The following is a 25,909-nucleotide window of genomic DNA, read 5'->3' as shown; positions in this document are numbered from 1 at the left end:
ATAAGAATTGCCGCTGCTGGGTCAGACCGGTGGTCCATCGTGCCCAGCAGACTAGCCCTACCTGCGTACGTTCTGGTTCAGCAGGAACTTGTATAATGTTGTCTTGAATCCCTGGAGGATGTTCTCCCCTATGACAGACTCTGAAGAACGTTCCAGTTTTCTACCACTCTCTGGGTGAAGAAGAACTTCCTTATGTTCATACGGAATCTATCCCCTTTCAATTTTAGAGAGTGCCCTCTCGTTCTCTCTACCTTAGAGAGGGTGAACAACCTGTCCTTATCTATCGTCTATTCCCTTCAGTACCTTGAATGTTTCGATCATGTCCCTTCTCAATCTCCTCTGTTCGAGGGAGAAGAGGCCCAGTTTCTCTAATCTTGTGCTGTATGGTATAAGAAGGAGTGAGGGAGGCTGGAGAAACAGCATTGGGGGAGGGAGGGGGGCTGGAGAAAGGGATTGGAGAAACAGCATAGATGGATGGAGGGAGGGAGAAATAGCATGGAAGAAGGGAGGGGGCTAGAGAAACAGCATGGAGGGAGGGAGAGCTGCAAAAGCATTATGAAAAAGAGAGTATGTCTGGAGAAAAGAACATGGAATAGGGTAGTGCAGGATAGGAGGGGAGAGACAGAAACATCAGGAGAGGAGGTTGCAAGGAGAGAGAGAGAGAAAGATAGAGGGACATCCGCGGGGGAGAGGGATTGGGGCTTGGAAGGAGAGAAAGAAAGAAACACCCACAGGGGAGGGGTCTTGGAAGGAGAGAGATAAGCACCTGTGGAGGAGGAGAGTTGGAGGAAGTGAGGGAGAGAAGCACTAAAACGGGAACAGAGGATGGGCAGGGGACCAAGGAAATGGGTGGAGTGTGGGCGGGGCCATATGTCCTCTTTTTTTTGTTTTCACAAATATGGAAGCCAAAGTGTAGATGCCAATTTACAATAAAATTCTATAAGAAATCTTGGCACCCAGGTATTGCTATACAACTAGGCTGGATTCTCCAACCAGCGCCATTGACAACTGCCTTAAAAGCAGCCGCAAATCGCATGTCAATCTCACATTAGCGCAGATTGAAGAATCACGCCTCCAGCAAAGGTAGGTGCCGGAAATGTAGGCCAGGGTTTTTCAGGCCTACATTTCCGGTGCCTACCTTTGATGAGAATCACTCCTCCATAGGCACTTTACAGCCATACCTAAAGTGGCATTAGGTGCCGTAAAGCACATATGGAGGTGCAATTTTGGTGCTGGTTATGTAGGTGCCTTTAAGTACCTTGAAAATCAGTTTAAACAGCATTTTTCAGTGAGCTTGGGTGCCTACCAGCGCCTAAAAAACCCAGAATTGTTTAGAGAATCTGGGTCTTAGTGCCCAGTGCATTATATCTAGGGTTACCAGATATCCTGGTTTCCCCGGACATGTCATCCTTTTGAGGACATGTCCAGAGGTCCAGATGGCTTTTCAAAACCCGGCACTTTGTCTTGGTTTTGAAAAGCTTCTATCAAATCGCAGTAGGGCATCCGCGCATGTGTGTGCGCATGACATTATCCGACAAAAGCAGTCAGCAGGACTAGGGCAGTATTGGGATGCTGCAGGGATGGGTGGAACTGGGCATGCCTGGGGGGCGGGTTTAGGGGCCTGGATTTTCCAAACGGAAAATCTGGTAACCCTAGTTATATCTACATGCCTAATTTGTGACACTCGATTATTATTTGGGGTCTTTTCCAGATAAGCCCCGCCACTAATGCAAAAAGTGCACGGGCGAAAACTTAAGCCACGCCACATTATAAATTATTAAACTATTGAAGCCCTCCGAGGAAATTATTCACATGATTTGAATAATGACTCAGGGGGGCTCAAGGGGGGGCTCTGCCCCCCCTTGTATATCACTTTCCCCAAGTATTCACTTAGCATGGTGTTAGCTAAAACTGTAGCGGGGGTTAACTTTTTGGCGGGGCTTATCTGGAAAAGATCCATTATTTGTTCATCCTAACTCCTATTATGCATAAGGAGCTAAATTCTATAAATATTGCCTAAAAAAAAATCAGCATTGAAAAAAAAATTGCATTGAGCTCTATTCTACAAAGGCGCTCAAAATTAGTTGCTGTTTATAGAATAGCACTTACCACCAGGAGCTACATGGAAGCATAGTGTAAATCCTCATGCCTAAATTATGCACAGATCTCCCCTTGTTCTATAACTGCACACGTAAATTGCAGGAAGGCCCCTGATCCACCTAACACCCACATACAATGTAAGCACGGATTCTGCACCTAAACTTATGCATATAAATTTTAATTGAGTCCATTTAGCACTAATAAAGGCTTGTTAAAATCTAAATTGTTGATGCTAATTGGCTCGTTATTCAATTAAATTGCATACACAGCTTGGGTGCACACCCAAATTTAATCTCTCCTTTACAAAGCCGCACTAGCATTTTTAGTGCCGGCTTCTGCGGTAACATCTCCAATGCTCATAGAATTCCTATGAGCATCTGAGCTGTTACCATCACGGTAGGTGTTAAAAACACTGACACAGCTTTGTAAAGGAGGGGGTTATGTACACAATTTTTAGCTCTTTTTATAGAATTCAGGAGATGTTTTAATGCTTCCATAGTTGGCCCAGAGTTTATGTGAATGTTGTGTTTATTCAGACAGAATAGTCCAGTGACCTAGGCATGCCCTTATAAGCATTGCTAAAGATTTATAATATACTGCATTGGTCTGGGGATTATAATTGAGAGTTAAAACTGTTACTCAACCAGAAGGAATGCTGGCAATAGTAATAAGCCTGAAATTAATGACAGAAAGGAATTCCTTGCATTTAGTAGCAGTGACTATGGAGAAGAGACATGACAAATGATCAAATAAAAAGGTATTTGCAGCTGTAGTCCCACCTCTGTTCATATTACAGGAATTAACTAAGATTTTCCATGCAGCTTTTTCATTCATTTGATTGTTTTTGTTACACCATTCCTTGTACAAATATAGTGTAAATGTTGTACAACTCATCACTGTTGAATAATTTTTTTTTCTAGCTTTGGGCAAGTGATTACCGCTAAACGTGAACATGCTGCAGTGATTCCATTGCTTTTATGACCTATGCAAAATCAATTGTTCATTGACAGTACAGTATACTGTTTTACTGTTCAATTATTTTATTAAATTATTTGTCAGTGTACAGCTGTAGGTCACAAACACAACATTTTGCTCCATAAATTCCATAAATAAATTATACAAAGAAAACAAATCAACATGAGGTGATATGAGCTGTTTAAATTTAATGATTCCTGCGCTATAGGTTTTTAGCGTGGGCCGGCAAGGTAAGTGCTCCGATGCTCCTAGGAATTCTCACACTAAAAACCTCTAGCACAGCTTGATAAAAGGGGCCTATATTTGTGGGGGGGGGGGGGTTTGTTTGTTTGTTTGTTTAAATCTTTATTGATTTTTAAACTTTAATAGTGCAATAGAAATGATGTCATACAAATCACACTATAACTATACAATTGATACACTAAACAATCATTTCCTCCCCTTCTTATTTTAATTAATAAAGCAATAATACATATGATATGATTTTACTATTATAATGAAATAATTTATCTCCTTAAAATACATTCCCCCCCCCACACACACACACACACCTTTCCCCTCTCCCTGGATGTGCAAGGACTCTAATGAAAAAAGAAAGAAGGGGCCCTATATTTGTAACTTTTGTACATGATATATTGTTTGGTTTTAATTAATATGTATGTTTTTAAATTGTAAGCCGCTTATTTGTAAGCGAGATATAAATTTGTAAAATAAATAAATCCAATCTTCATCCTTCCTCCATCTATTGTGTCCCAAGTTTGTGCCTCCCTCTCCCTCTGTTCTGGTCAGCTCCCTCCTCCCAGCCACACTTCTCTTCATAAAGCCGTGGCCACGGTTTCTACACAGCTTTGGCTTACCCGGAGCCTAGAGGAGGGAACTGGCCAGAACCCGGGGACTGCCTGTAATGTAAATAAAATAAAAATTTCTATGCAGCCTGGTTTGGCACAATCCAAGGCCCTGTACTGGTCTGCAGACCAGTGATTGGGGACCCCTGGCATAAAACTTTTTTTTCTTCTGATGCCTATACCTAATTTGGGCTATAGGCCACAGGCCATGAAGAGATAACTAAAGGAACTAATGCTTTTGGCCTGTATCCTTGGCCATATTCTCCTAGTTGCAGAGTTTTAAGTGGTCTTGGGCCTGAGGTCATCACATGAGGGTAGGAGGCTTCACCCCTCAGCACTACAAAAGTTTATCTTGGCCAATACAGAGGCCTTCAGTAACAGTAGACCTCTTTAGTCAACTGTCTAGCAATAGATCTTACACAGATGAGCCCCTACTTTTCAGTTCTATGAAATCATTCTTATGAAGAGTATGATTGTTGAGCTCTTCAGTATCTTTTGCGTGTATCAACTTATACTCAGTATAAAATATTAAAAAGATGACTTGAGCAACTACCCTCTTTACAGATGATGCCAAAATCTGCAATAGAGTAGACATGCTGGATGGTGTGAATAACATGAAGAAAGACCTGGTGAAGCTTGGTCTGAAATTCGGCAGCTAAAATTTAATGCTAAGAAATGCAAGGTCATGCATTTGGGCTGCAAAAACCTGAGAGAACTGTACAGTTTAGGGGATGAAGAACTTATGTGCTTGAAAGAAAAGCGGGACTAGGGTGTGATTGAATGTGATGATCTTAAGGTGGCCAAACAGGTTGGAAAGGTGATGGCAAAAGCTAGAAGGATGCTAGGTTGCATGGCCAGTAGGAAAAAGGAAGTATTGATGTCCCTGTATAAGACTTTGGTGAGACCTCATTTAGAATACTGTGTACAATTCTGGAGGCCGTACCTTCAAAAAGATATAAAAAGGATGGAGTTGGTCCAGAGGAAGACTACTAAAATGGTATGTGGTCTACATCATAAGGCGTATGGAGACAGACTTAAAGATCTCAATCTGTATTCTTTGGAGGAAAGGCGGAAGAGGGAAAATATGATAGAGACATTTAAATACCTATGTAATGTAAATGTGCATGAGGTGATAGGCTCTGGAGTAATCTAAGGAAATACTTTTTTTTACAGATAAAGTTGTAGATGCATGGAACAGTCTCCCAGAAGAGGTAGAGACAGAGACTGTGTCTGAATTCAAGCGGGCCTGGGATAGGCACGTGGGATTTCTCGGAGAGAGAAAGAGATAATGATTACTGCAGATGGGCAGACTAGTTGGGTTATTTGGCTTTTATCTGCCATCATGTTTCTTTGTTCCTATGTAACCCAATTTGTACACATGAGAGACAGGAACATTCAAATACTGTTTTTACACCTCAGTGGTATAAAAAAGCACATACAATAAGTAAAATTTTTGTAGCTTAAAGGAAGTTCTTGAACCAAGGGTTCATCATCACCTGATTGCTTGGAAGAGTATAGATTCTCAGTTGGCAGGCCTAGAATCTGAAACCTTTGGGACTCCCAGTTGGAGCCTATAATCAAGAAGCTGAAGAAAACTAGCCATTTTCTGTACTTTGGTGGTCAAATAAATCTTTGGACTTAGTCAGGGCCTGAGTAAAGGAGGAGGCAGCAGAAACATCATCCTAGCATAGGGATTGGGGTAGATCCCAGGAGCAAAAGGAGATGATAAAAGCTAAAAACATCTTTCAGGAATTTGGAGGGGATGGGAGGGAGGGAGAGCAGAGGCAATGAAGGGAATAAAAGAGCCATAGGGAGGAGAGAGATAGGACTATAGGTGAGGGAGGTTGGTTGAGAGAATACTTCAGAGTGTGGGGATGGAAAGGTTTGGAATGGAGTAGATAATAATGATAAGACTGTATCATTGTAGGATATGAGTGTGGAAGAATTGCAGTCATTGTTTACCTATGCCACTCCTGGCCCCACAAAAAGATTGAGGATGGTTTAGAAATGAGAGTGGATTTTGTCCCTGTGAATAAGTCTAGAAGAAATATTGAATCTCTGGACTGGTGATTATTTAAGGAAATATTTTGTTGAAGAAAAAGTAGTGGAAGCATGTAAGACCCTTACAGTGGAAGGCAAAAATAGTACTGAAATTTAAAAAAGTATAAGGCACGTGCTTTGATCCTACCTTCCAGAGAAGCAAGGATTATCCTGGAAATTAAATATGAGGGTGGTTTGAAAAGTTTGATAAAAAAGCAAGTTATACAGTTTAATCTTCGTTGATGTCTATACACTTAGTCCAGCAAGTTTTCATTTTTTTAGTATTGTAGGTAAAATAGCCCTCCAAGAAGCTGTTATCTTAGGTGGCTGCCTAGTTTTGCCTAATGGTTGGGTTGGCCCCGCACAGAAACCCAATTTCAGGGAAGCCAAGCACAGGCCAGGAAATAAAACGTACAGACCAGTGAAGTAAATTGAGTTGGAGTGGGTTCAGTTAGAGTACTGACTTGAACCACAGAAGTGGGGCAGTTGAAGACAGAGAGAGAAACGTCTAACAAGGAGATCTGAAACCCACAAGAAAAGACAGAGGTTTTCAGAACTGGGCGGGAGGTTTTCATACACAAAACTAATGAACCCTATTACCAACTGCAGTAGAGTGGCCCTAGCATGTGAGTCATTCCCACTCGCTAATGCCATTTTTACCACAAGGGTAAAATGGCTGAATTTCTGAGTGTTTCTGTTTATGCCCACATGCTTATTTTCCCATTAATATGTGTCCAATAGCATGTGAGCCCCTCCCCTGACCTATTTTGTAGGTGGTAAGAGGTCATGGGCTAACCACATGCTCATCAGTTAGTGTGCGGCAATGTAGTTGTGCAAATTGATAGTATAGAGCATGCCTATTCTCTGCCTTAAGCACTAAAAAGTAAAATCAATGTTTTAGCGTGTTCCAGTTCCAAAATTATTTCAAGATGCCTGAGCGCCTCCACAGTAAGGCATTTTAAGCTGTCATAAGCATGCATTAGTGCTTACCGCAACCTAGTAAGAGAACCCCTAAACATTTCCCTGTTCTTGGAGGATTTAAAAGTATTCTTGATTGCCTGTTTGTGTATTGATCCAGCAAAATTTGGAATAATACAGTATAACCCTGAAGTTTGCGGGGTTTGCGTTCCAGGAGCACCCGCAAACTTCAAAAAAACCGCGATTATTGGATGCAGTTTAGGAGCGGGGATCAGAGGCAAGAGAGGGCAGTGGCAGTGGCGGCTGCTGCGAGTGCCAATGCAGGCAGTGGCGCTTGTGGCTCTGACCCAGGCCGGGATCACTGGTCAGGCAGAGCGGATCGTGTGGCCAGAGGATGCATATGGCGGGGTCGCAGAAGAGGCGGACAGAGGATATTTTTCTAAATAATTGTGGAGGGAAAAAAACCGCGAACAACTGGGGCCGCGAACACTGAACCACGATTTTGTGGGGGAGTACTGTATTCCTATTCCTATTTGAATGCTATCATAATACTGGGAATTATATTGGCAGCACTGTACAAACAACTCAGTAAGGTTTCATAACCTTAGTATATCAGTGTCTCACAGCTGTGTTTGAGTCGACGTGTGGCAGTGTCTTTCTGAGTAACATTCATTATTCTTGCGTGTTTTTGTGTTGTCGCAAGAATGTTGGAGCTTGAATTAGAGCAATGAACAAACATTAAATTTCTTGCTAAACTTGGCAAGAGTGGAAGTGAAATCAGGGACAAGTTAGTTCAAGTTTATGGGGATAACACCATGAAGAAAACGGCAGTGTTCAAATGGATTAAATGTTTTTCTGAGGGGAGAGAAAATGTCACTGACGAAGAAAGGACAGGGTGGCAAGTAACGAGCAGAACTGGTGAAAACATTGCAAAAACTATCGAATTTTGCATCAAAATTGTCAGCTGACTGTGAGAAGCATAGCAGACCAAGTAAACATCGATAGAGAAACAGTTAGGGAAACCTTAACTGAAAATCTTGGCATGAGAAAAGTGTGTGCAAAAATGGTCCCAAAAGAGCTCACCGATGAACAAAAGCAAAGGACAGTTGAAGTTTGCCAAGACCTTTTGGAGAGACAAGATGATGTTTGGGCTGTGTTATCACTAGTAATGAAACATGGGTGTACCAGTACGACCCTGAAACAAAGCATCAAAGTGCACAATGGAAGTCAGCTAATTCTCCACAACCAAAATAGTTCCACCAGTCCAAATCAAGAGTCAAAAACAATGTTGCTTTTTTGATATCAAAGGACTTGTTCATTATGAATTTGTACCAACTGTACAAACAGTTAACCTAGTTTACTATTTGGAAGTGCTGAAAAATTGCGTGAAAAAAATTAGTCCAAAACAACCTGAACTTTTTGCCAACAACTCATGGCTCATGCAGCACAACAATGCGCCAGCTCACACGGCACTGTCTGTGAAGGAGTTTTTAGCCAGAAAACAAATAACTGTACTGGAGCACCCTCCCTACTCACCTGATCTGGCCCGCAATTACTTTTTTCTTTACCCAAAGATAAAGGAAATATTGAAAGGAAGACATTTTGATGACATTCAGGACATCAAGGGTAATACGATGACAGCTCTGATGGCCATTCCAGAAAAAGAGTTCCAAAATTGTTTTGAAGGGTGGACTAGATGCTGGCATTGGTGCATAGCTTCCCAAGGGGAGTACTTCAAAAGTGACCATAGTGATATTCAGCAATGATGTATGTAGCACTTTTCTAGGATGAGTTCATAAACTTAATTGTCAGACCTTGTATAACTTGTGATTGGGGTGAATTCTTATATTGTTTATTGTGTTATCTTACTATTGTAACTTGTTTAAATTTCTTGGTAATACAAGTAGGATATAAATTCTGCAGGGTTCAAAGTATTGGAATTCACTGCCTTTGGAAATTAGATGACAAGAAAATTATTTAAGATTTCGTACTGTGCTGAAAACACTCCTATTTAAGAACTTTCTCCTTAATAAATTTTATATGATATTGATTGTAAACCACATTGAACCTTGATTGGAAAATGTGGGACACAACTGTCAGTAAATGAAAAATGAAATGAAAGAATAAAGGGGGATCTTTTACTAAGGTGCACTAGCCGATGTAGCGCGTTCTAAATACTAAATTGGCTAGCGCGCCTTAGTAAAAGACCATCAAAACGTCCCATTTATTCACTGCGCAGGCCGGTAAGGTAAAGTGCTCCAACACTCATAGGAATTCTATGAGTGTCAGAGCATTTATCAACGCCAGTCCAGGCTAAAATCCTCTAGCACAGTGTTCTTCAACCACCAGTCCATGGACCAGTGCCGATCCATAGAAACTTCCTGCCGGTTCACAGGGCCAGCACGTGCATAATGCCTAAAACAATGTTCTTCAACCGCCGGTCCACGGTGCAATCGATGCAGTGTTATCTTCGAGCCAGCTCCCTCTTCCTAACTGATTCAGTGCACAAAGCCACGGGTAGTGGCTCCTACAGGCATCCTGCGCCTGAACTGGAAGCCTTCTCTCTGACGTTGCAACGTCAGAGGGAAGGCTTCCAGATGAGGCACGGGATGTGCAAGGTGCAATTAGTACTATTATGGGGGCGGGGTCTGGGGTGGAGATTGGGTAGAGATGGGCGGGGTCTGACCAACGACTTAGCCCCGTGTTCCTCAACCGCCGGTCCACGGACCGATGCCGGTCCACAGAATAATTCTTTTATTTCTGCCGGTCCATAGGTGTAAAAAGGTTGAAAAACACTGCTCTAGCACATCTTGATAAAAGCCGGCCTCAGTTCGTAAGGTTTTCCTCAAAAATTGAGAATGGTACACTGCCCTTAGATTGCTAAGTAAAAATGGCCAAGACCCTATCGTTTCAACTGCCAACTGAAAATTGTCAGCCCTAGCATTGCTAGCAACCAGCAGCTTTGGTTGCCCTAACCCAGGGGTGTCCAATGTCGGTCCTCGAGGGCCGCAGTCCAGTCGGGTTTTCAGGATTTCCCCAGTGAATATGCATGAGATCTATTAGCATACAATGAAAGCAGTGCATGCAAATAGACCTCATGTATATTCATTGGGGAAATCCTGAAAACCCGACGACTGCGGCCCTCGAGGACCGACATTGGACACCCCTGCCCTAACCAATGTCAGCAAAGGCCTATGGGAAATTATATCAATCTGACTCTGGAATGTTGATGCAGAATTCTGGGCTCCTGCACAGAATTCACATCCATTAAGCATCCAGCCAGACTGGATTGTTTATCAAGAAGATAGGCTGCTTGAATGGGACAAAGAAGCCAGAGACTAATCCCATCTACCATGCCTGCAAGTATCACACCCTCCTTATCAATTAAACTAACCATTGTTTCAAACAGTTTACAAATTCTAAACAGAAAGATACTGGGAAATACAATAGTTTCTATATTCAGAATAAGATTCCAAGCTATAAAAGCCTCCTCTCTGCAACATACAAGGATCTATCTCTTTTTCTATATATCTCTCTATCCCTTCTCTCTATCTCGGGAACCCGAAGCTTAGATCATCACCCCCATCCCCCTTTTCTCTCTCTCTCTGCCTCTCCCTGGAACTTCACGCTTCTTTCTGGACGCTCTGTAAGGCAGGGAAACTGCTTTGCTCTCTCATTAATTGTAATGCTTAATTGTAATGCTTATGAATATTGCTTTTCTGTAAGCCTATTTCTATAATATATTCTTTATGCCATCACCTCTGGCTGTGTTTCTTATTTGATTCTACTCCTGGTGAATCTTCTGTGAAGGTATTGAACTCGGGACCTGGCGTTTGTAAGGGCGCCTCACATAACTCCTACTACCTAACATTGTGGGGGCCACTACAATCCTTACAAAAATGTTCAGGGAAAAGAAAAAGAATAAGTAGCCTGAAGTTGTCTTAATATAAAGAATACATTTTTACTTACAATTACAAGGCTGACAGCCTATCAAGTATCAAAAAGGCTATAAGATTAGGGTGGGAGACTGAGAAATGTACAGGAAAATTGATCTACATTGGGCCCAGCTCTACCTCTTATCCATCCCATACTTGAGAAATGCAGTCTAGCCCAGCAAGCCTGGAGGTATCCTGCACATGGAGGCTTGGCATATGGCTAGCAACAGAAGAAAAAGAGGAACAAAGGATTTTGTTAAATTCTGTCATTAACTTGAGGCAGACAATATGCTGAAAGTTAGCCATGTTGGGATATGTTTAAAGTTGTATCCTTGTTTGCCATTGTCTTTTGTTTTTACACAAATGTAATAATTAGCTCTATTTGAATACTTATCTTTTATTAATTTTCTATATCTATATATATTTATATAGTTACATCTTCTCTGTTACTAGCATTGATCTTTTCTTACCCTCCCCCCCCCTCCTCCCCTACCTTTTACTAAACCACAGTAGAATTCCTACGAGAGGCGAAGCAGTGTTGGAGCATGTAGCTCTCTGGGCCATAGTAGAAACCTCTACCGCAGTTTAATGAAAGAGGGGGGGGGGTAGATTTTTTTATATCAGCTTTCATATCTTGTTAGTGTGATTTGATGTGTGATTTTTATTATAAAACTGACTGTCAATTATCCATTTGCAGTAGAATTTTCAGAATCTATTAAAACATTATATAGTTTAGATTGCAGAAGATTGAAACTAGATTTTTTTTAATATGTAATTTTAAAGTGTGCAATTTTTTTTGAATAAAATATATGATTATTTTTAAAGTATTAGAATAATTTTATATGTCCTAGAAATGTGGTAATCTGAACAAAGTAAAATATTTTTGTAAAGTGGGATCTGTTTTAAACTCAAAGTAGTGAAACTATGATGGTATGAAAGAGAAAATTATAGTCTGAGAGAAAAAATTCACAAGTATGTAAACAATGGTTTGCTAACAATTTTCATTCTGTTTTAGGTTGTAATTTCTCGCTCTGAACAGACGAAACCTCATGTTGACTTTCTTCTTGATACCCACCCAATTTCTCCTGAAGTAATACTTGAGCACTCAACAGAACAGGATGGATATACACTAGTTATAGCTGGGACAAAGGTAAGGGCTTTTTTTTCTAAAATGTGGTAAGCACTAGTGCATGCTTACTGTACATTAAAAAGACTTACCACAGAATATGCGCTGGCATTCTGCAGTAAAATGGCCTATTTGCATGCACTCACCACATGATACAAAATATTTTTTGTTTTCTTAGAAGGGGGTGTTTGTTTAGGAGTGGAGAATGGGCATAACAGCGCTAATCAGTTAGCTCATGAGGCATTGCCACATGCTAATTGATTAGTGTGAGATTAGCATGGGGGCCTTTAGGGCCAGATTCTGTATTGGACGCCCAGTCTCAGCAGCCACCTAAGCGGCTTCTGAGAATCACACACGGACAGACTCCTAACCCCATCCAACCACCCCAATTCTCTAACCAGCACCCATGTCACAGACGCCAATTAGAGAATTGTGTTGCCACTGAGATGATTGCCGCAAGGGAATCTCTCTGTGGCGATCGATTTATCAGTCGTGGCCACGGCAGGGAACCCGACCCCCTACGAAGTCGGCCAGCAGGAGAGACACCCACTTCCTCTTTCCGGAAGCTCCCCCCCTCCCGAATGTCCCCTGAGCGGCTTTAGGGATGTGGCCAATCGGAGTCTTAGGACACCAGTTGGCTCAGGTGCCTAAGGCCCCTCCCCAGTGCATCCCTGGTGTATCCCTGGTGCATCCCTAAAGCCCCTCCCTGGTGCATCCGAGAATGCACCGGGAAGGGAAAGGCCCGCCATTTTGCAGTAGTGGGCCTGCTGGCAGGAGGGAGTGGGCATCCCTCTTGCCAGCCATCAGATTAAACTACGGGGGCATTCGGGGGTGGCAGGGGGATCTTGGGGTAGCAGGGGGCATTTGGGGAGTGTCAAGGGGATCTTGGGGTGTAGGAAAGCATCAGGGGTGGAGTCAGGGAGTGTTTGGATGATGGGGCCAGTGGCAGGAGGGAATGGGCATCCCTCTCGCTGGGGGATGTCTCAGGGGGTAGCAGCAGCAGGAACTGAGCACTCCTCCTGCTGTGGACATTCAGGGTGGGGCTTCAGGGGTTCCGGCAGGAGGGAATGGGTATCCCTCTTACCAGGAGATGTCTCGGAGGGTGGCGGCAGGAGGAATTGTGCACTCCTCCTGCTGCAGACATTCGGGAGGGGGGAGCTTCAGGAGTTCCAGCAGGAGGAGTAGGCATCCCACCTGCCGGTTGACTTTACAGGGGTGACAGGTTCCCTGTTGTGGCCACTAAACTGATTGCAGCAAGGAGATTCCCTTGCCACGATTGGCTCAGTGGTCATTTCTATTTGAAGTGTAGACCAGCATTGTGCAGGCCTACATTTAAGGCACCTATCATGCCCCTAGGGAGACACCTAGGGCCACCTAAGCTCACCTAAGGCCACTTCTGGGTAAAATCATGCCCATGCCTAGCCTTAGGCGAGCTTAAGTAGCCCTACACGCTTCCCTAGGCTGGCAAAAAGCTTGCAATGTAGGTAGCCTGCCTTTGGGTTTGTTTGGGGGTTTTTTCACTTGCATCCTGATTAGCTGGTTAGACAGTGGTAGGATGCCTACCACCGCCTACATTTGGGAAGCTGTTTATAGAATTTGCCCCTCACTGCCTACAAAATGGGTGGTGGTAGGGGCTCACGCGGTAAGTTTTTTAAACATTTGGTTACACGCTAATGGCAAAATTAGCACATGGCCACTAATTTGTAAAATGAAAAAAATCTGCAGTTTTCCAGCCACAACAAAAGTGATCTTACTTAATACATAAGAACATAAGAATTGCTGCTGCTGAGTCAGCCCGGTTGTCCATCGTGCCCAGCAGTCAGCTCACGTGGCGGCCCCTAGGTCAAAGACCAGTGCTCTAAATGAGCCCAGCCTCACCTGCGTACTTTCCAATTGAGCAGGAACTTGTCCAACTTTGTCTTGGAGGGTGTTTTCCCCTATGACAGACTCCAGAAGAGCGTTCCAGTTTTCCACCATTCTGGGTGAAGAAGAACTTCCTTATGTTCCTACGGAATCTATCCCCTTTCAACTTTAGAGAATGCCTTCTTGATCTCCCTTCCTTGGAGAGGGTGTACAACCTGTCTTTATCTACTAAGTCTATTCCCTTCAGTATCTTGAATGTTTCGATCATGTCCCCTCTCAATCTCCTCTTTTCGAGGGAGAAGAGGCCCAGTTTCTCTAATCTTTTGCTGTACGGCAACTCCTCCAGCCCCTTAACCATTTTAGTTGCTCTTCTCTGGACCCTTTTGAGTAGTACCATGTCCTTCTTCATGTATGGCGACCAGTGCTGGATAAAGTACTCCAGGTGAGGGCGCACCATGGCCCGGTACAGCAGCATGATAACCTTCTCCGATCTGTTTGTGATCCCCTTCTTTATCATTCCTAGCATTCTGTTTGCCCTTTGCATCAGGGGCTTATTAAGCCCACTTTTGCCACAGCTTTAATAAAAGTGTCTCTTTGTTAGATAAAAATGTAAATAAAACCTATATTTTTCAGACAAAACTAAAGTTGGCACAGGACAGATGCTTCATAAAAATTGTAAATAAATCCATCTCATGCAGTGTTCTGCCAACAGATGCTTTGTAAGGTTTCCTGTTGTTCAAGTGATGATACACTGCTATCCTGCAGGGTAGATATAACTGGAAGATGTTATACCAGTAAATATTGGTTTTGAAAGTAGATTGTGGGCATCATGTTGAAAGAATAGAGCAATAATAGGATTTAAGATCATTGGAATGTTGATGTGGTTTATGGTGGCTAGTTTCCACTAGATATCAAGAAAAAAAAGAGTCCATTCTGTCCTCACAGCAGTAATCATCTTATTTTCAGGCTCTAGCTAAAAGATACAGTTGCCTTTGATATTCTGGTACAGTTCATGATTTCACTGTGGAGCTCTAATGATAGACACTTTCATTTTTCTCAGAATAGTATCGTTGCTCATGGATGAGATGTTAAATTAATCATGGCTATACAACAAGATGATCATTGTTATTGATGGTTTTAATGGTTTTCTGAACTGTGAAAATGAAAAGAAGAGTGGTTTGAAATGTGACCAAAACACTGGATGACGATTGTGCACTATGATGATTGCACCCCTGTATTGACTGACCATAGATATTTTTATACATTAGTCACCTTTAGTCACATGTAGTAATCCAATATACTACTTATTTCTGTTTCTCTTGTAAAAGACAGACTTGTAGGATGACTCTTTTTATGAGGGTTTTGCAAAAAGCAAGCTGTTTTCTACAGCTAAGAGTAACTACATGCTCCTTGTTTACAGTACAAGTAAAAGAAAAACAGGGTTGCAAACTTGATAGGTATGGTTCTTTCTACCCACAGGTTCAAAAAAGCTTTTCTAGTTACAGTATGGCTAAGAAACATCGTACTTCCAAAACTGCTGCTGCTCCATTTACAGCTTCTGCCTTAGTGCAGACTGAATGTTTGATCCAAGGTGAGGGACTGGTTTCTTGTACAAGTTGTATGCATATTGAATTCCTCATGAAAAAAGTACAAGAACTAAGAGACGAGGTGGCAAGACTAAGAGACATCTATGAAAATCAGAAATCCATCCCAGATATGAATTGGGGATCTCCTGCAAAGAGGATGGAGGTGTTGGACTGAAAAAGGACGGCTGGACGCAGATCACCAGATCCCATAAAGTGAACCTCACTACTCCATCTTCGGCTGAACTGAAGAACTGGTTTGCAGCCCTAGAGGCAGAAGATATCAAAATATCTCAAGAATAGGAAGAAACAGAGCTCAAAAATCTCAAAGCTGCTGGAGTAGTAGCCAATAAAAAGTGAAAGGTAGTGGTAGTATGCAGTTCCCTTCTGAGAGGTACAAAGGCGCCCATCTGCTGACCAGACATAATATCAAGGTGTGCTGTCTGCCTGGTGTAAAGCTTCAAGATGTAGTGGAAAGTTTGCCAAGACTCATCAAGCCTAAGAACCATTATCCTATGCTACTCATCCATGTTGGGACAAATGATACTGCTAGGCATCCACTGAATGTTTCAAAAGTGACTTCATGGTCCTGAGACAGAGGGTGAAGCAATTAGGTACACAGACTGTATTCTCATTGATCCTTCCTGTCTTGGGTAAATGGCAAATGAGAGAAAGTCGCATCCTGGAGCTGAATGCGTGGATGGTATCAACATGAGTGCTTTGGTTTCTTAGACCATGGAAATGACCTGGAAATTGGTACGACGAGCGAGGTGATTAAATTTGCAGATGATACGAAGTTATTCAGAGTACTGAAGACACAGAAGGATTACGAAGACCTGCAACATGACATAAGCACACTCGAGAAATGGGCCGCGACATGGCAAATGAGGTTTAACGTGGATAATTGTAAGGTGATACATGTTGGTAACAAAAATCTTATACACAAATGCAGGATGTCCAGTGCAGTACTCGGAGAGACCCCCCATTAAAGAGACTTGGAAGTACTGGTCGACAAGTCGATGAAGCCGTCCGCGCAATGTGCAGTGGCGGCAAAAAGGGTGAACAGAATGCTAGAAATGATTAAGAAGGGGATCACAAACAGAAACTGAGAGATTAGAGAAACTGGGCCTCTTCTCCCTCGAAAAGAGGAGACTGAGAGAGGACATGATCGAAATATTCAAGATAATGAAGGGAATAGACTTAGTAGATAAAGACAGGTTGTTCACCCTATCCAAAGTAGAGAGAACGAGAGGACACTCGCTAAAGTTAAAAGGGGATAGATTCCATACAAACATAAGGAAGTTCTTCTTCACCCAGAGTGGTAGAAAACTGAAACACTCTTCCGGAGGCTGTTATAGGAGAAAATACCCTCCAAGAATTCAAGACAAAGTTAGACAAGTTCCTGCTGAACCAGAACATACGCAGATAAGGCTAGTCTCAGTTAGGGCACTGGTCTTTGACCTAAGGGCTGCCACGGGAGCGGACTGCTAGGCACGATGCACCACTAGTCTGACCCAGCAGCGGCAATTCTTATGTTCTTATGACATGCTCAGCAGAGATAGAGTCCACCTTTCTAAGAATGGATAAACTTTTTTTAGTAACAGACTGGCTAATGTACGCCAGAGGGCTTTAAACTTAATTTATGAGGTATGGGTGTAAAATGCCCCAAAGTAATTAATAACTCTCAGGAACATAAACCATCAAATACCATTATTGAAATGAGACAAATGGACAATAGCTGGAAAGCTTTGTATACCAATGCCTGGGAAGCAAAATTCCAGATCTAGAGGCTCTAATGATAGAGACAAAGACTGTATCTAAATCCATGATAGTATGGGACAGGTATGTGAGTTCTCTTAGGAAGAAGAGGAGATAGATGCTATGGATGGTCAGACTGGATGGGTCATTTGGCCTTATCTGCCATCATGTTTCTGTTTCTAAAAGCAGAAAAGATCCAAACAGTGAGGAGAAATCCAGTTAATGTTTCACTAAATTGCCATAGGTTATAGAGGTATGTCTACTGAGGGTGTTATGCCTTAATGCATGCTAAGCATGCATGAAAATGCTTATTGCAAAGTACATTAAAATGTTTTGCAATAAATACAATATGTTGTTTGTGCACACTAAGCATGCAATATTTTTTTTAAAAAAAATTTTTGAGAGGGAGTGTGCTAGGGGCAGAACATGGGCATGGATGCGTTCCAGTTATCATGTACTAACTGGTTAGTGCATCCATAACATGGGCAGTCTTAGCACCTCCTAAATCAGGGGTAGGGAACTCCGGTCCTCGAGAGCCGTATTCCAGTCGGGTTTTCAGGATTTCCTCAATGAATATGCATGAGATCTATGTGCATGTACTGCTTTCAATGCATATTCATTGGGGAAATCCTGAAAACCCGACTGGAATACGGCTCTTGAGGACCGGAGTTCCCTACCCCTGTCCTAAATTGAAGGTGGTAAGTGCTTCTTCATTTTTTTCAGGTTACATATGCTAATTTGAACATTAGCATACAATCTGAAAGATAAATATTAGAAATTGCCATATTTCCTAGGCATCCTAGAAATGGGCTTAGCATACAGGAAAGTCTTACATTAGCATGTACTAAACCCATTTACTATCTCATTTTAGTAGATATACCCCATAGTCTTTCATGTCTTCTCAATCACAAAGAGCCTTAGCTCCCAAGAGCAGGAAAAAAAATTGGTTAATGCTACCTTTTTAGAGCTGATATTCTCCAATTATGCTCATGTTAATGATTTGCAGATTAACATAATTGTACCAGCAACTATATTAGGATCCTGAAGATTAAATTCCTCACATGATCTCCTAATTTATGAAATTACTGAATTAACTAAATGTATGCAATTTTTAATGATTAGAATCAACACATTTCAGAAATTGGAGAACTCCTTGACTTAAACCCATGCTTTACATAGCCATCTCACAACATAATTTCTCTTCTTGGCAGGTAATCAAGGTTCCTTTGAATGGACCTGGATGTGACCACTTTAAATCCTGTGGCCAGTGTCTTTTAGCTCCAGCTTTAATGAAATGTGGCTGGTGTGGTGACCAATGTAAAAGAGAACAGGAATGTGAACTTGGAGTATGGACCCAGGAAATTTGTTCTCCCACAGTTCATAAGGTATGTATTCTTTTTCACATTAATATGGGCTTCAGGGAAAATTCAAAAATACTAGGATGAGAATCCCTATATCTGATTGGCCTAATACATGAGTTCTCAACTCTGTCATGTTATCCTGAATATATATGAGATAGTTTTGCATGCAATAATGTAGATAGCTTGAAAACCAGACTGTTGGGTGTATCCTGAGGGATGGGTTGAAAACCCCTGGCTTAATTATATTTAGTTTTACAAATTTGTTATCTCACTTTTGAGATGTTCTGAAGTAAACAGAATGCTTCCTATGACAGTTCAAAGAATAGTAAAATATTTTAAAAGTAAATTATTTTATTGTGCATGCATATTTAACTGTAATACAAACTGCTAAGATCACATTTTATTTTCATTTTAAAGTAAAATACTGCTTTGCGCCTTTTTAAGCTAATATTTTCATTTAGGGAATTAGAGGTGTTACAGTGGGGTGGGTTGGGCTTCATATGCTGGGGTCACATAAATGCATTGCAAGAGCATCCCAATCTCACCACCACAGGCCCAATTCTGCACGTACATCCTGCTGTTTGCTAACATAGTACTTATAGCATATAGCATAACTTTATTCTTCTATACCGCCATAATCAGATGACTTCTAGGCAGTTCACACTGAAGAGAGCTGGACAATCAGCGAATTACAAAATGCAAATAGTGAAAGTACAACATATTACTCAAGAAAAAGACAGAATAAAATTATTAAATTTAGTGTGACTTCTGTTTAGGAGATAAATCTGTCAAACAATACAGTTTTAATTTCTTTCCGAATGGCGCTGTAGGTCAGCCTGGCTCCATTGATGTAGTTACCTAACCACGACTGCTATTTTCTTGCTTGAAATATGAAAGACCTATCCAAAAAGGACTTGTATTTACAACCAGTGATCCATGTTTTGCTGGGGAGACTATCTTTTGTAATCTAAAAGACAAATGAGGGACTGTGAGAACTATATGTGTTAGTGCCGGTTGCACTCAAGTAGGTCGATAGTTCTTTTCTACCTTATTTTATGTTATGTTCCTATTGACATTAGTTTCTTTGGCTGTAGTCATTAAGAGCAGAGCAGATTTGGCTTTTGGCAGGGAATTTCCCATACGCCTCATTTTTATTTCTCCTCTTATTTTGCTTTGGTATGAACTGAGGAGCTACAGCACAGCCCATAGATGCAGGAGGCAGAGCTGAAAAAAATTACATAATGCCTTTTACACAACTCATGATTAGAAGTGAATAACCTCATATGTCTTTCTACTAGAAAGATTATTGAGGCAAGAACCTAATCTTCTCATATATGCATCTAAGTGCTTATTTTGGCCTTATATATATACGTATATCTGCTTCAAATGTATAAATACTGACCGTGTTACCTCAAATAGGCATCTAACAGGGGGCAGTTTGTGTATTTTATGATATGCATGGGTTCAAGTATAGGGGATAATTGTATAACAGGTTGCCTGTACTGAGAGGGCAAAAAGGGCTAATTTGGAAACTATATTTTAGAGATACCTAGGCACCTATGTGTCAGTTTAGAATACTAACACAGGCCTTGCAGGATTCACAAGTACATAGCTACATTTACATACATTTACACCATAAACGTACCGGCACAAAAGTCTGCTCTGAACACATATACAAATACATTAGATCTTGCCACCATGTGCATTTTTACATGGGGGGAAATTTATAAGTTCCATTATGCACATAAAAATTACTTTATAAAATCACAATCCTTGTTGACATGAGAACCAGAGTGTTTTTCCAGAGTACTAGCAGATTAGTAACGACATTGGTCTTCACTTTTGGGAAGGGGTAAAACGTGGACCTCACGGACCTGACGGACCTCGCGGATCTAAACCCGCACGTCCTTAAAAATCCGAGGTCCGTGCCACTTTTAGGATCCGTCAGAGTTAAATTGTCATAGAGCTCTGTCAGAGCCAGACTAAAAGTGCGCGGACCTCGGATTTTTAAGGATGTGACGTGCAGTTCAGATCCGTGAGGTGCGCGAGGGAGTCGGGGGCCTGAGCTGAGCTGCAGGGAAAGCGAAGGCGGACTTCAGATCCTCCCGCAGTTTGGGTTGAGGAAAGAGAAGCCCCAGTTTGGGTGGATTGGCTTAATGTTGTTAATGGACAAACAATGGACACATCTGTCCTTTCTTTAGAAAGCTAAAAGCTCATCCTCTTCAATTTTTTTCCCTCGCTCGGCTAATGGTAGAAACTAGTAATCAGTTTTAAAAGAACTAATAACATCTGTGTATTCAGCTAGATGTGCTAAAGACAGGCAAAAAAGGGGGGGGAGGGTTTCTTTGTTTCTACCATCAGAACTGGCTGTCGGGAGGATCCTCTGAACAATCTATTCGTCCCCTTCAACAAATCGTTCAGGGGTCCTACACAACAAGACTTCACGGATCTGAACTGTGTGCACGTCACAACCTTAAAAATCTGAGGTCCGTGTCGGTCCGTGTCCCTGCCGCTGTAGTTTCTGTCGCTGACAGACCTTGATGAGATTTTAGCGCTGACGGATCCTTCTCAGCATAGGGAGGGAAAAGTGTTAGGATCCGTCAGCGCTAAAAATCTCTTCGAGGTCTGTCAGAGCCAGAGACTAGTGCTGGAGTTTGGAGACTTCTTTTCCATAACGCACATCCAAAACCTATGTCCCCGCTCTCTTGGCTTCTGCTCTGCCGCTCCAGCACTAGTCTCTGGCTCTGACAGACCTCGAAGAGATTTTTAGCGCTGACGGATCCTAACACTTTTCCCTCCCTATGCTGAGAAGGATCCGTCAGCGCTAAAATCTCATCAAGGTCTGTCAGCGACAGAAACTACAAGCAGCAGGTACACGGACCGACACGGACCTCAGATTTTTAAGGCCGTACGGGTTTAGATCCGCGAGGTCCGTCAGGTCCGTGAGGTCTGCGTTTTACCCCTTCCCTTCACTTTTTGTTTCTCGCTGCTTCTCTACTGCCAAAGGTAGATTGAGAAGGTTTGTTTGAAGTAAATCAGCCCACAGTGCTGTTTTTTTTACATGTTTCTGGCACCAACTTCTTTAAGTAAAAGTGTGTTCAGGTTTGTAGAGGTAGGTCTCCTTAAAGAGAAAGTTGTGGGCAAAAAGTGCACTCGCTGGAGAATAGAAAGCCATTTCTGGGAGAATTAGGGTATTGTCATAAGTGTGGACAACGTGTGCTTTATGGTGATGTCTAGAAGGATTATGCATTGGAGAGTTATTGTTAAAAGTTCATTGAAACTTTTAAACAAATGCCATTTACACTTTTGCTGGCAGTGTTTTGCTGAAGACATGTGCTGATTTTTTTGTGTAGTTCTACTTCTGTTAACAGCACTTTTTCCCACCATTGTTGTATTTTATGGCACAATATACAAAAAAAGCATTTCCTTTGTGGATTGTTAATAGGTTACTTGGATGTAGCTTTTTATAACTTTGAATTGGAAGTAAACAGTGGTAGTATGTATAAGTTTGTGCATAGTAGCAGTCATACAGATTCAATAGCCTGTGTGACATATCTGATTACAATCTTTGAAGATGCATCAATGTCTTTCACATATGTACCTTTTTAAGGCAATCTACAGATTTTGTAGTGGTCTCATCAGTGCCATAATTCTGAGACCAAATATTTTTCAGACAGTATCTCACTAAAAGAATACTTTATTTTATATTTTATAAAAGGATTAGTTTCTTTAAAAATAGTTAAGTGAAACATCAAATATACTAATAATCCAGGATCTCATATCAAAGTACATAATATAGCAGCATCAAAAAATATATAGCAAATAAAATCATGACAATACATAATAGAGTAATCCTATAATAGGGGGCCCATAAAGGAAAGTAGGTTCCTACAGGATTTGCAGCCTTGCTGGAATTCACAATGATAGCCCAGTTTCTCCTTTTCTAGGTGGAAAGAAGGGATGCAGAGGGACCTCCACCTTCATACACCTAGCACAGGTCAACAATTTTCTAGGTTCTGGCTCCTTCATTTTCAATCTCACTCTTTGTGCCTGTTTGCATGCTGGTTTAGATGACACAGTAAAAAGGCTTTTTACTTCTGGAATCTATATTGAAAAGGCTTGGCATGAAGGCTCTCCCTTACTGCTACTGCTAAACATTTCTATATTTATTTATTTAAAAACTGCTATAGCGCTACTCGTAGATGTACACATCATTGCACACATTATATGCAGGTACTTTCTCTGTCCCTAGTGGGCTCACAATCTGAGATGATGTTTGTACCTGAGGCAACAGATGGTTGAGGTAACTTGCCCAGGCTCACGAGGAGCTGCAGTAGAAACTGAATGATGTTCTCCAGGATTTCAGTTTGCTGCACTAACCATTACCTCAGAGACTGGGAGGTAGAAAACATAGTTCTAGCTAGAATCTCTATTTTATACTCAGAGGAGAACTCTTTGAGAACTTTTGAGCGGTTGCCAATTTGAACGCATGCTCCTGTTTCCCTGATGCAGCTTTGTTAGTGAAACGCCAGCTGCTGTCAGTTGGACTAAGCTGTTTGAGCATTTTCTGAACGTTCAGATAAGTAAAACTTTTTCATGAAAGACTTTTTAATATATTTATTACTTTTTTGACACTGTTTAATATTTGTGCTGATCCACGATATACTTTAACAAATTGGGGGGGGGAGTGTCCTTCAGAGTAGGTTCTGAGGCTCTTTTTTTCCCTAAATTCAATTAAATTATTAAAATCCACTTGCATGTTTTGCTGGGGAGACTATCTGTTGTAATCTAAAAGATTTTTGTGTGATTTTTTTTTTTTTTTTTTTTAATTCTTCCTATTTGGATCAACCCTTCCTTTTTGTTTTTGCCATCTTTGTTTTTCTGTTCTATAATCATTGTAGTTCTCCCTCCTCTTCACTCTTTTGTGCGTGTTATGATGTCCATGTCTGTCTGATTATGTTGTAAGTATTATCCCTTTTTTTTAAGTTCAAAAGTTTTTTTTTAGCAAGGCAAGATACATACAAGCTGAATCAATGCAAGGAGTCATTGTTCATCGCTTAGAGGTCTGATAAGCGATCAAATCAAATTTTAAATAAACTTGAAACTATATACAATCTGTCTCTTTTAGACCACGTAGCTTGATTTTAAATAAATTGAGGAGGGTCACATTAGAGAATGAAGAATAATGTTAGTAGCAATATGAGATAAAGTGGATGAGACCTGGTAGATCAAGGTGCCTAGCTTTAGACATTTTTTTGTAGATTCAGGGCCTTAGTGAATGCAAAAAGAAAAATTACCACAGGGTAGCAATGGGAAATAAGTTTCAAGTTTATTATGTAATTTGATTAATCGCCTATTCCAAATTCTAAGCGATGTACAAGTCAGTAAAAATACACAGTTAAAGGGAACATACGTAACTAACAAAGGGACTAAGTCTTCTAAATATGATAAAAACCACTTATTCAATCATAATGAGACACTAGGAAAGGCAAGGAAAGAAATACAATCTAATTAATATAGGAGTAAACAATTAAGGGTTAATAACAGCGGGAAGGGAAAGACAAAACTGATTAAAAGGTTTAAAAATAAACAAAAGAGCAATAGGCAATTCAATTAAATATTGAATGCATCTTTAAAAAGAAAACTCATGAGTTTTCTCTTAAATTTTTCCAAATTATTTTCCTCTCTTAAGTAAATTGGAAGTGAATTCCATGTCTGAGGAGCTGTAATAGTAAAGATAGATTGCCGTCGTGTGTTGATAATTTTGAGAGAGGAAATGACCAATAAATGTTGGTCATTTGATCTCAATAATCTAGAAGGATTTTACAGTGTTAGAAAATAAACAGGGATTTGTTCAACATATTACGGAGTGAGATAATGTTAAAAAGGAAAATGTAAAATATTACACAGTATGCTGTTCTTTGCATGGTCTGGTTTATGATTAGAATGACACACGAACTAATCCGTTTTTGAAAACTTCATGGTCACTGTGACGGGTTCAGCTATAAGCACAATTTTAAAAGATTTCAAAAATATTTCCTGTAAAAGAGTGGTGGTAACGTTGTAGAACCAATGATTTTAAGTAGTTATGTGTCTGTGAGATTTGTTTTGATAGTATATTATCCGGTTCACGGAAGTTTCGCCCCCCACATTTCGCCCCCAGCAATTCGCCCCTCACATTTCGCCCCCGCACATTTCGCCCCCTGGATGTTTCGCCCCCACACATTTCGCCCCCGCACATTTCGCCCCCCGGATGTTTCGCCCCCACACATTTCGCCCCCGCACATTTCGCCCCTGAGTGTCAGACTATTCCTCTCGCAGGCGATTTCTTTGCCGACACGACGGCAGGCTACAAATTCAAAGTGCACAGCTGGCTGTTCTCACTGCCTCTAATGTCGGCCCTGCAGCTCCGGACTTCCCCACACCTGCTCTCTCCCCCCCCCCCCCGATCACTATTATTTTAAATGTTATGGCAGCCACGGCGCTGTATCCATCGGAGGAGACTTCTAACCTCGGCCATGAAGTTGCTGTTGCAGGAAGAGTTCCGGGGCAGGCCGAGGTTAGAAGTCTCCTCCGATGGATACAGCGCCGTGGCTGCCATAACATTTAAAATAATAGTGATCGGGGGGGGGGGAGAGAGCAGGTGTGGGGAAGTCCGGAGCTGCAGGGCAGGCTAACTCATTCACCCATCCCCACCAAAGCACTGCATGGTTTCATTCAAATTTCTGTACAGGATTTAATTCTATGGTCATTCTCTTTAGGATCATCATATTGCAAAAACAAAACTTAAGCTTTATATTAAAGCAACTCACTCATACATGCAATCATCTAGTGCATTCTGTTCTGCCTCTGAACACCATTCCCTATCATATTCTCTTTTCCTCAGGTCAGGTTCAATTCCTTCTACCTCCATGTAACTTTCTTCCTCGGACCACTGTTCCACCCCTACCTGTGGGAACAAATATATACCATACTCCCTCCAGGAAAATTTCTGACTGGAAGTTTTATTTCTGCCTTTCCCATTTCCTTTCAGCAAAGACACTCTACGGGGCAAAGGTAAAAGAGTCAGCTTCTCCCCACAGCGTTCTACCGTCTCTCTGAGGTCTCTCTGCCTTAGAGATCTGAGCTGCTCATTAGAGTTGTCAGCTGTGGGTAATTTATTCCCATCAGGTTCCTGCACTGCTCTGGCTCTCTTAGCAATGAGTTGCTGTGTCCCGTGCACGTCAGCTTTGCTTGTCCCTCCTCTTTTCATAACCTTTCTGCTGTCAGACAGCACTGCCTGAGAATTAAAGGGCCATTTTACTGGTTGAGAATGAAAGGCGCGAAGTTAGATTATTGTATTGCCCTTTAATTGAGGATAGTGTCAGCACAAAGTATGGCCTTACAGATGATCTAAAATGCTACG

General features: G+C 41.5%; 1 protein-coding gene across 4 annotated transcripts in view; it reads left to right on the top strand.

Annotated features, from left to right (window-relative positions):
• Positions 1–25,909, top strand: part of MET (MET proto-oncogene, receptor tyrosine kinase) — a 207,473-nt gene that overhangs the window by 101,028 nt on the left and 80,536 nt on the right. For all 4 annotated transcript variants that reach the window (XM_033959614.1, XM_033959617.1, XM_033959615.1 and 1 more), the window contains 2 exons: positions 11,829–11,963; positions 18,355–18,528. In XM_033959614.1, the coding sequence (XP_033815505.1) occupies positions 11,829–11,963; positions 18,355–18,528 (309 nt within the window). The remainder of the gene's footprint in view (positions 1–11,828; positions 11,964–18,354; positions 18,529–25,909) is intronic.

This window comes from Geotrypetes seraphini, chromosome 9 (genome assembly GCF_902459505.1).
Source record: "Geotrypetes seraphini chromosome 9, aGeoSer1.1, whole genome shotgun sequence".
Lineage (NCBI taxonomy): Eukaryota > Metazoa > Chordata > Amphibia > Gymnophiona > Dermophiidae > Geotrypetes > Geotrypetes seraphini.
This window is presented reverse-complemented; position numbering and strand designations above follow the sequence as displayed.